The 11,715-nt window shown below is 39.9% G+C and overlaps 2 protein-coding genes across 2 annotated transcripts; one reads left to right on the plus strand and one right to left on the minus strand.

Annotated features, from left to right (window-relative positions):
• Positions 1-3,071: 3,071 nt before the first annotated feature.
• On the plus strand, positions 3,072-6,933 carry LOC115624067 (polycomb protein Scm). Its single transcript, XM_030518652.1, has 4 exons — positions 3,072-3,992; positions 4,050-4,967; positions 5,024-6,214; positions 6,559-6,933. The coding sequence occupies exons 1-4, from the start codon at positions 3,459-3,461 to the stop codon at positions 6,694-6,696; spliced, it is 2,781 nt and encodes a 926-aa protein (XP_030374512.1). The 5' UTR covers positions 3,072-3,458; the 3' UTR covers positions 6,697-6,933.
• Positions 6,934-8,215: 1,282 nt separating this feature from the next.
• On the minus strand, positions 8,216-10,437 carry LOC115623865 (kelch-like protein diablo). Its single transcript, XM_030518411.1, has 4 exons — positions 10,256-10,437; positions 9,762-10,202; positions 9,043-9,706; positions 8,216-8,701 (listed from the first exon to the last, which is right to left on the minus strand). Exons 1-4 carry the CDS (start codon positions 10,331-10,333, stop codon positions 8,301-8,303), a joined length of 1,584 nt encoding a protein of 527 aa, XP_030374271.1. The 5' UTR covers positions 10,334-10,437; the 3' UTR covers positions 8,216-8,300.
• Between the last annotated feature and the right edge of the window lie 1,278 nt (positions 10,438-11,715).

The following is an 11,715-nucleotide window of genomic DNA, read 5'->3' on the forward strand; positions in this document are numbered from 1 at the left end:
AAAAGCCTGCTAGTATTTTGATATCTTATATTCTAAAGTTAAAGCATCCATTTTTAGCAGCATTTCAAATTAATAATTAGCAAATATTTATAACCTTATAATTAACATAAATGCTTATCGGATTAGAATAATGGATAACAATTCTTCAGCTGCCACAGCAACATTAGCATCATCTGTCTGTAATGAAATCCACACATTTATCTCAACCGTTAAAGTTACCCCCAAATTGCTTCATGGGATGAAAATCATTAAGAGTGCATTTAATCTGTAGCTCTCGAGCTGATAAACTCATCAACATGCTGATTAAAATCTCCGAACAGTTCAAATGCCACCCAAGCGGCAGTCCAATACACAAAGTTTTTTGTGTGATTTGTGTAATAAGTCAATGACTCAACAGTTTGGCGTTGTGGGACGAAAAAGGCTCCAAGGCAGCTCCTTGGCTGTTCTAATTGCGCATCGTCGATTTGACAAGCATTTAAACAGTAAACGGCAATCGAGGCGCCTCAATTCATTCAATTATGCATCCTTTGCCCCTTATCACGAACTTTTGTGTTCGCATTCATCGTGTCAAGGAACCTGGGGGCAGTTTCACAGCTTGTGTCGATAAAATTAAATCATTACAAGAGAGTACGGGTACATACCAGTAAGATATACATCTTGGACAGCGTAAAGCAATCGATAATTGGTTTAACAAACTTTGTTTTGAGAGCTCTTACGTCTGCGGTTTTGTCTCGAATCGGACAATCCACACAAAGAGGTGCATAAATTGTCGTTTATTAAATGTATTGGAAGTACTTATGTCTGTCGCATGAGTTTTTGTAGGCCAGTCTAATCACGAATCGTTAAGGACAAAAGTGAAAACCAAAACTTTTGTCAAAGCTAATTTCTTGCCAGTCATAATTTCGTAGCGGATTATTTTAATACCACAAGCAGTTGCCTGAATTAAAATAACTTAATCAGAAGAAAAGAAGCCAGCGAAGATGTTGCAAAAGTTCTTCAAATTACAGCCAAACGCTAAATATTGCATTACTTGAGTTAGAAGGCAAGAAAAGTAGAAATAAAGTGCGTGAAGGCTTTGCAACCATAATTATTATTTATACTTTTGTGACTTTAAGAATAATTTCTACAAATACTTACTGAGAACAATCAATTCAAATTACTTCAGTTAATGGAACACCTTCTGTTTTCATAGTTTTCAAAGAATAATAACATAAAACTGAATAATAATATTACAAGAATAATAAAACAATTCAATTTGATTTGGCAAGCATAGCCACATATAATTTCTTCACAAATTGTCAACTTTTCATTCAATTCAAAAAATCTTTGTTTTTATAGACAGATGGTTTAATTGTGATGTAATATATGTTATTTAGTTAGCAGCTTTTTTAAATGCATTTTTATTTTCAAACATTAGCTACAAAAATATACGAAATGGTTTTAGGTTTCACAAAGAGCAAAATCATTAAAAAAAATCTCTTAACATTTTGTCAGTTATTGAAATTTTAACTGTCAACAGATTTTTTGCATTTCTGAAATGCATTTCATTTCGCCAAAAAAAAAAAAAAAAAAAAATACATGAAAGCCTCTAGGTGCATTCTTTATCTGCATTTTTATTTTAAAAATGCTACAAAAGTACTACAACAATTTGTTTTGAACTGGCATAAAAATCTGTTAAAAGATTGTCAACTATTCATAAGCGCGCACAATTTATTTTCTATATTTTTTATTGAGTGTCGCGTCGTTTGTGCATTCGTCAGAGAATCAGTTCCTGGTCATAAAATACGAGTATATGCCACATGTGCCTCGGAGCGAGTAGGCCGTTGACAAACTGACAAATGGACAGAAGGATTGACAGACGCACGCAAAATTGAGGAATATTTCATGGCGTCCAATGTTGATGCGTTTGCTTTGAATATACGGCGCTGGAGTTGTGGGCTTATGTGTGGTGTGTGTGTGTGAGTGGATTAGATATTTTGTTTTTGTTGTTTCGCGCGCGTAAAGGCAGATTTGAGCGTTGATTTGTTGTTGGCAGCGATTAAAAGCGTGCGAGCCACCCACGCCCTCTTTTGGCCCATTTGTCAACTGTTTGCGAATGCGGCGAACCCAAATTTGATTTATGAGTTTCGGCCCTCAAACTGTCGGCTATCGAAGTGTGTGTGTGTGGAGCAAATCGATACGCGGATGCATGCTGAGGCGTTGCAGGTGGTATTAGGGTCTAAGTCGAACCCTGTGAAGGGATGGCACGCCTAATTGCATTACTTTGTTCATTTCATATTAAGACCTACACTAGGCTAATAGCATTTACTAATTTTGTATATATTAGAAAAATGTGGGTCAAGTGTGTTCTGCTCTCCATCTTTTGGAAACAAACTGGTTATCTTAAAGCTGCGTTGAATTCAATCATCACTGTGCATAAGAAAAAATAATAAAATTAGAAAATAAAATATATACTTACATATATGCATATAAAAATAAATATATTCACATCAAAGTCACATAATAATTAAAATGAGTCTAAGTATACATCATTGGTTATTTACCGATTTATTATTTTTTAGTTTTAGTGAGAATAATCCTATTTTGGTATACACATATTTGGTCGTCCATATTGATAGTATATAGTGGTTAATAAATCGACCATTAAAAAATAATCATCTTTTGGGAAATAAGTACTTATAAACTCTTATTTTAGAAGCTTGTTTTATACATACATATCAATTAACTTGGCATGCACTATATCGTAATTTGAAAATACTTTCTTGTGCGCCCTTTTAGCGACTACACAAACAAGGTGGCAATATTATTTTGTAACTTGACGTTGTTGCCTACATTTGCAGCCCTGGCGAATAGTCGTGCGCAACGTTATCGGTGCATGACGCATCGGATGAAAAATCCACCACCCCAAGTGGTGAATTCTGTTCGGGGAAAAGCGTAATAAAACTACGTTTTATGTTTCGCAAAAACAAATAAATAACAAATTTAATAGTTATTCAAGTATATGGTAATAAAAACATTGTGCTAATTGTAAAAAAAAAACTGAGACTACTGCGTACTTTATTTTGTACGAATATAATATGTGTGTGCCGCAATTCGAAAACTAATGTTGCTGCTTTATTGTGATATTAGCGGCCATGATAAACAGCTTTCTTCAGAGTACAAACATTGTGTTATCGGTTCACCTTTCGATTAATAGTAATCGCTCGTATACCAGACTATGCCACAAGCGAATTCAACCCTGTTAATTAGAAGAAGCGAAAAAAGAAGCGAATGTAAAAGAAAAATGTTATTACGTGACCTCGAGAACGCCGCAAACATTCAAGCGTTTAGTTTGTGATCGTGGCAAAAGAGTTCAAACCGCAAACGAAAACATCGCTGTTAACTATAAATAAAAGCGCGAAAAGAAAAACAACAACGCAACTATAAAACAAAACAGGCGATAGTGAAGCACCGCGAAAATGTCGGGTGGTGGACGTGACAGTAGTAGTAGTGCGGGCAGTGGCAGTAACGGTAACAACAGCAGCACAGGAGTCGGCGGAGGCAATTCGTCCGCAGCGACAACGCCGACAACGCAAAGGCCACGAGGAAGACCGGCCAAGCGGCCTACGTGCACTTGGTGCGGTGAGGGGAAATTACCGCTTCAGTATGTGCTGCCCACGCAGACGGGCAAGAAGGAGTTCTGTTCAGAGACGTGCATTGCCGAATTCCGGAAGGCATACAGCAAAGGGGCGTGCACACAGTGCGACAACGTGATACGCGAGGGTGCTCCCAATAAGGAGTTCTGTTCGATGATGTGTATGAACAAACATCAAAAGAAAAACGGATCGACACGACATCATAGTGGTGGCGCCGGTGGTGGTGGTAGTGCGACAGGCGTGGCTAAAAGTGTCAACGATGGCGAGCGGAAATTGCTGAGCAGTGGAGCGCCCGCGCCCACTGGTCCCTTTCAATACGAGAGCTTTCACGTTTTCGATTGGAATGCTTATCTCGAGGTGAGTCATTATTTCGTTACTGCAGGCAATATTTGAATAATGCGAGATATATTGTAGGAAACGGGTAGCGAAGCAGCGCCCGCTGAGTGCTTTAAACAGGCGCTTAATCCGCCCATAAATGATTTTAAAATAGGCATGAAATTGGAGGCACTGGATCCGCGGAATGTTACATCGACGTGCATTGCGACGGTGGTGGGTGTGCTTGGATCGCGGCTGCGTCTGCGACTGGATGGCAGTGATTCACAAAATGATTTCTGGCGTTTAGTGGACTCGACGGAGATACATGCGATTGGGCATTGCGAGAAGGGTGGCGGAATGTTGCAGCCACCACTCGGATTTCGCATGAATGCCTCCAGCTGGCCCGGCTATCTGTGCAAGATTTTGAACAATGCAATGGTCGCACCTGAAGAGATATTTCAGCCGCAGCCACCGACTCCGCCAGAGAATCTCTTCAAGGTTGGCCAAAAGCTCGAGGCGGTCGATAAAAAGAATCCGCAACTGATTTGCTGTGCAACAGTTGATGCGATCAAAGATGACCAGATTCATGTGACTTTCGATGGATGGCGCGGTGCGTTCGATTACTGGTGCAATTATCAGTCGAGGGATATTTTTCCCGCCGGCTGGTGTGCACGCAGTTGTCATCCCATGCAGCCACCCGGCCACAAATCCCGCATGGACTCTAGTTCGAGCAAGCAGCGCTGTCCGCGTCCACGTTACACCGTTGTCGCTGAATCTGATGCCATGGTACCCGCATCGCCGGTCACAGCGCATTTCCATACCAATTGCAAGGGTGGTCCATTTATCAATAGCAGCAAGCTGCCTTCAATGGTCACCGGACCGACACATCAGACGCTCGCAAAGCTTTGCCTACAGGAAGTTCTTGCCGCGAGCACCGACACGCAACAACTTTCGAAGCTGCTCTTCGCTCTAGAAGGTGATGTGCACATAGTCACAGCAGCGGGAAAAAACTTCACGGTAACTTAAGCTTCGACAGTCTCTTGTGCAAATAAGTTAATGCATTCGTTTTTCAGGTAAAAATACCTTCGCCCCTGCGCATGAAGGACGATGATAGCTTGGCTCAGTTCATTGAAACGCTGTGTACCACATGCCGGGCATGTGCAAATCTAATCTCACTAGTGCCCGAGACGGAGGAGTGCAAGAAGTGCACGCAGAACCGCAAACGACACCTGACATCCACATCGACCCCACCTTCATCTCCGTTGTCGGAAAAACGCGGTCGACAAACCAATTCGTCAACGCCAACGCCCACGTCGCTGCCAGAGAAGCCACTTATTATCAAACAGGAGGGAGTTGAAGCAAATCTGCAAGAGGATTTGAAGTCGGAGAAGAAGGCCAGTAGCAATGCCAGCGCCGAAAAGGAATCGTTGCACAATAGCCATCACAATAACAACAACAACAACAATACCAGTACGACGGCTGCAACCATAAAAACCGAACCGAACGGCGTGGCTGTGCCTCCAGCAGCAGCGGCGCAGACACAGCCCCAAAGTCAGGCGCAAGCTTTGCGCAAAGTGCGCTTCCAACACCACGCGAACAACAATAGCACAGCCAACAGCAATGGCAACAAAAGCAGCTCAGAGTCCAGCAGCAACAACTCAACGACAACAGCCAACAACAACAGCAACAACAACAGCAACAATAACAGCAACAATAACAGCAACAACAGCAGCAACAACAGCAGCAACAATAGCAGCAACAATAGCAGCAATAATAACAACAACAGCAAGAATAACAACAGCTTGCCAAGCGGTACTGGAAGCTCCAGCGCCATGGATAGATACTTGCATCTGACGCCGCTTGTCGCTGAAGTGCATCCTGAGTTAAGCGCCAAGCCGACAAGTAGCTACTACAAATCTCCCACGACGCTCTCCTCCAGCGCCTCTTTGCCGACCTCTGTATCGACGCCATTTACCGCCTCTCAATCGGCATCCTCGACTGCTCTGGTCGCGGGTGCTGTCAGCGCAACTTTTGCACCAGCGAGTGCGGCAAAAGCTGCTACAGCACCTGCCGCAGCAGCCACAGCCACCTCCTCGAGCTACGCAGCAGCAGTTGCTGCGACGTCCTCACCCCTCATTACACCCACAGCGTCCTGTCCCCAACTGCGGACGCAACCCATAGATTGGACTATCGAAGAGGTCATACAGTACATCGAGAGCAATGACAATTCGTTGGCCGTGCATGGCGATCTCTTTAGGAAACATGTAAGTACAAGTACTAAACTAAATACGATAGGGGCTTTAATTCGTAGTTAAAACCTTGTAGGGTAATATATATATATAGTATGTGAACCGTACAATTAGAATCATTCTATCAACGAAGAATAAAATATTTCCAAATATGACTTTCCTCCGAATTAATTCTCTAATAGAATATTTAATTAGAGAATTTGTAAGTTGGAAATAAGGTATAGAACCCTCCAAAACTTCAAATTAAATGTGTTTCTACCCTCTAATAAGCAAATATTTAATGTCGACAGTTGTGTCAAAGTTGAACATTTTTTAACAAATTCAAATTTTTATTAACTTGTTCGTTTTAATGTGTACAGGAAATCGATGGAAAAGCTTTATTGTTACTCAACTCGGAAATGATGATGAAGTACATGGGCCTCAAGCTGGGACCAGCCTTAAAAATATGCAATCTAGTTAATAAGGTCAATGGGCGGCGAAATAACTTGGCATTGTAAATTATAGAATGCTGGTTGTCGACATCAACAAATATTACAAATGGGACAAAAAGGACAAGAGTAAGAAGACGAAAACCAGTATATATAAGTACTTGTAATATTTTCCAGCTTTCGCCGAGCGCACTGCAAAGTGTTAACAAATTAGTACCTCCTTTACTTGTAAATTAACAAAGAACACAAATGGATATGCACTATATTTTTAGCATATTAAATGAAGGTTTATAATAACATATGAAATATCGCAATGAAGTAATAATAATAATTATTATACAAACCACAATAACATTCTCGAAATGCGAATAATGTCAAACATGCGCGAAACCCAAGAAATACGAATTAATATAAGCAATCTGAATACTTAATTGCGCCCCTCCCCCCAATTAAACATTTTCAATATGAAATATTTCATCAAAATACAATATCGAAGAATTGTATGTATATTCGAAATATCAGATTTTCGCATAAAATTACATTTACGTAATATCTATTTATTAAACACACACATAAACACACCCACGCATAAAAAGCACCAAAAGCTACCCAGTATTCATATAGTATATGAAAATGTAGCAAAAAGAGATAATTAGAAAACAAAAAAATCATATTAAGTACGTGTACATGCCACTACAACTAAATTGTACATAAATTAACATTTAATTTTGTAATTATATATTCGATTGCGTTTCCCATCTATTACAATGTTTGATTAATTTTAGCACCTAACTTAAGAGGTAATTTAGACATAAAATCAAAGGGACATGCTATAGAAATCAACAATTGTAAATTCAAACATATAAGTAACCGATGTATGGAACATTTCTCATTATTTTTAATCACAGACACACCAACATCCCCACTACTACTGTTTAATCGCTCAAAATAAACGCAAAATCAGCAAAACTTTGAAAAAAAACAAACATCATAGCACATATTTATAAATATTTGGAGGAAAAGCCAATCAATAATTTGAGAGCTTATAATTTTCATTTCAACTCACACATACAATGACATAAAAGTAATTCATGTATCACTCGGATGGACACAGGTAATAAACAAAAGTATATATTTATTAACATAAACATATAAAACACAAGTCATACTCAACAAAATTATAACCACACAAAATAGTGACAACACTTTTGGCTAATCTTTAGATACAATTTAGGAAATTATCAGTCAAAATATGAATCACAACAAATACCAAAATTGATTAAATCGTAGCAGAACGAAACAGCAATTAAAAATGCATATGGGAAGTAAAAAATAAAACCAGTTACACACACACACACCCATAAAACCACATACACATGTCAGTTTAAAAACACACATCGAGAAGATAGATTTTTGTCGTATGTACCATTTATAGATTTAAGTGAATAGTTATTTAATTCATTTAATGTTATGTATAGAGATCGACAACAACAAACAAAATTGTAGCAGGCAATTGAAATCTGAATAAAACAAGAAAAGTATATATAGATATATATATTGCAGAATTTAATATTTATATTTTCTTCATCACATGTTGGGCTTGGGCAAACAATTTTAAAACATTAAAGACAACACCCATCATTTGAATCCGGTTGAATTGATTGCTTAAAATCTTAGACAGCCACATTGCCCGCTGTGCTCGCATAAAATTCATGAAATTCATTTATAGGTTCGATGCGGATAAACTTCAGGGTAAAGTCCCCGTCCACTTCAATGACTACTATTTTGTCGGAGCTGGTTCCATACAATTTCTCATTCATAACGCATATCTGAGAAACGGTCGCTTCGGGACTTAATATAATTGATTGCCAATTTGAAGTGCGCGGCTCCCATTTAACAATACATTGAGCATTCAGTGCCATTACATAGATAGACGACCGGACAACCCCACAGCTACAGTAGCCGAGCGTTGGTCCCAGATGCTTAAACCAACTTCCGACACGGGGATCGTAGCATTCAACGCCCGATACTGTCTGCATAGCTCTCTCTCCGCTAATCATATAAATGCAACCATCTGCAAAATAATTATAGAACTACAATTACTTGACAAACTGAGATTTTATACGTACGTATACATATAGTATTATACAGATATTTTCAAATGGTAAGGAAAAGTTAAATTTGAAGAAAGAAGACTCGAAATTCTTCAGTTTCTTTTACTATAAAAGATTTTACTGGATTATTAATGAACTTAAGAACTCATGAAAATTTTAATTTAAACAAATGATGTGGACTACAAAAACATGTATCACTTTTCAATATATATACTTTTCAATAATATACTAACGAATTTTATTTCGAATGGATTGAAAAAAAATGCACCTAAAAACAAGTAACAAAAATTCAAAAATTTACTTGCGGTTGCACATCCTGCAAAGGCCCTTTCCGAATGCATGGCTGCGATCGAATGGGACACGCCAGTTGCCAGATCTAGACGCTCCACTTTATTGGTGACCTTACGATTGTGATTCAAATGACCGCCGAGTGTGTACAGACCACCATCGAGGACGATCACAGAAGGATTTTTCCGTTGATGCAGCGGTGATCCCGGAATACTGCGCCACACATTATCGTGCAGACTATAGTACGCTGTTTTATGGCTGCCCTGCGCGAAAATGTTGCTGCCATGCAGGGCCAAGCGACTGCCATAATCTAGATCGTCATGGGGCGGTAAGGCGGTCGCCTTGGCCACATTGCCATAGCAGTTGTATCTCTGAAAGAAAATGTGGCCCTTCGGGTGAAGGCACTCCAATGCAAATATGCTCCATTTGCGATTAGGATCGGGGAGATCAAGCAAATCATGCTGCCACTTTGTCGTGGTAGGATTCGCTTTCAGCACTTCCACATTCATGCCAGCTACAACACTTTTGGATAGGCTACGAGGCTCCAGCTCGTTAAGGATTTGCGGCAGTTCAGCTGCGCGTTCGGGCAGACGGTGGACGGCCCAACGCTCCAGGCCTAAGAGTGTGTCATCATTCGAGTGCACTCTCAAGGAATCAGTACTTAGGATGGACAGTATCTGTACACGGATACTTTCATAAGATACTTCTAGATCGTATCATTGCTCTGCTCACCTCTTCAACGCTAATATCCAAAAACGATGAGGTATTCAGGAATTGCTTCCAATGTATGGTCATGTAGGCCTTGGCGGCTGAGAGGAGTTGCTGATTGTTATGGGCCTGAGCCAATTGCATGAAGGCCAAGCAATTGTCCTCATTCATGATGTCGCTAATGTAATTGACGCAGAGATCCTGGGCTCCCTGTAGCTGCAAATATGAAGCCAACTCCAGAAATGTTGTGACATTCTCTTCACTTAAGTGCAGCTGACCCGTATAGATGAAGTCGAGCATTAGTTTCCATGCCTCCAAATTGTTATCATTGCCCAAATCGACATCGTGGTTGACCTCTATGAAATTTCCAGAGAACATGGCCTGGAAATAAGGCGAGATGGACGCCAACACGCTCTTGTGCGCCGGAAACTTTATTCCATTGCAGATGAGCGTTACATCGGTGTACTGAAAACGACAAATGTTGTGGGATTGTCGTTAGTTTATAGCAAAAAACGAACCTTTTCCTCTTTCCGTTGCTCATTTAAATTGTACAAAAGTTGCTCGATATGCTTCATGCTGGTAGAAATCGATGCCATTTTGAGGCCAATCTTTTAAAGCGTCGTATTTTGAAGTGCTCGCCCAGTTGTCCAGTCGTTCGGTATGCTGGATTGTATATTAAAGTGTCGACAAATACCGAAGCAACTTTGGCTAACTCCACACAAAATACAAACTGACAGTTGGGCTAGAAAGGTAAGTGAGCAAAAGCAAAGTGGTGAAATAAAATGCGATGGTGGCTTTGTTAATTTTTTCTTAAGCGATGGGGCAGCTCTGTTTTTAAATCCTCGACAGCTACGCAACTGTAGAGCAGCAGTGAAGCAAGCAGTGGCCGTTCTCACAAATTCAAGCAGTTTAACATTGGATCAAGTCTTTTGATGTGTTTGCACGTTTGCCTTTATGGGTATTTTCCCAATTTTTCCAATTTTCCAGTACCTCGAGTTGTGAGAAATGAGAGGAAAACAAAATATTTAAAATAATAAATTTTATTTTAAATGTTTAAATAACAATTTAACAATAGTTAGTACATAACTCTAATTTCTGTCTTAAATTTTGTAGCTTAAAATTCTACTTTCAAAACCTTATATTTATTATTGCATTATACTTAGAGTACAGGAGAATACTATCAAATTTTCCCTATTGTTTTCAATTGAAAACTGTACACAATTCCTTAATTCCCGAACACTTATCTATACAGAACACCTACAGACTTCAGCAGTTGGCGCACAGATGTGGCATGTGGGTGATAGCTTTAGGACGAGATTCAGCTCCAGAACATGGCCAAAATATCGCAGATGCATAGATAAATTTCATGTGGGATTCAGGCCAATACGAGTGAGCATAAGGAGTACTCGGCAGTGCATCAACGTTTGCCCAAACAACGAAGAACTTGCTGAGAAGGGGCCGCCACAAGTGGGGCTCTTCGACGATTTCTACGCCGAAGCTCTTGCTCTTCAAAGGGCGAGGTTTGCATCTCGTTTTTGTAAGAAATTAGATCTTGGTGTGTTCAAAGGAAATTGGATAATGGTTTATGGCTTTCCGCATGGGGCACGCGATATGGTGCTGCATTTCTTTCTTTCCTTGGGTAGGGCCTACGAATTGTGTTTCAGTAAATCCAATTGGTTCTACTTGGCGTATGAAAACAGTGCGGATTGTGCTCGGGCCGAGCGCATTAGTTGTAATCCATTCCGTTTATACTCCGGTGTCATAATGGTGGTTGGAGTTCAGCGCATAAGAAAAAGTGAAATAGACAAGGAGAAGGATCTGACTAACTCGCAAATCTTCGTGGGATCCTCATGGCCATGTCAGCAGCACTGGGGTCGCAACATAATGGATCCGAATAAGCGTTATAACCCCCAATGCAGAAGTTATTGTTAATCTATCCAAAAAAATTGGTATATTTTCAAAATTGTGTTTGTAATTG

The sequence above is a fragment of the Scaptodrosophila lebanonensis genome, unplaced genomic scaffold (assembly GCF_003285725.1).
Source record: "Scaptodrosophila lebanonensis strain 11010-0011.00,11010-0021.00 unplaced genomic scaffold, SlebRS2 tig00000053-arrow-pilon, whole genome shotgun sequence".
NCBI classification, from domain to species: domain Eukaryota; kingdom Metazoa; phylum Arthropoda; class Insecta; order Diptera; family Drosophilidae; genus Scaptodrosophila; species Scaptodrosophila lebanonensis.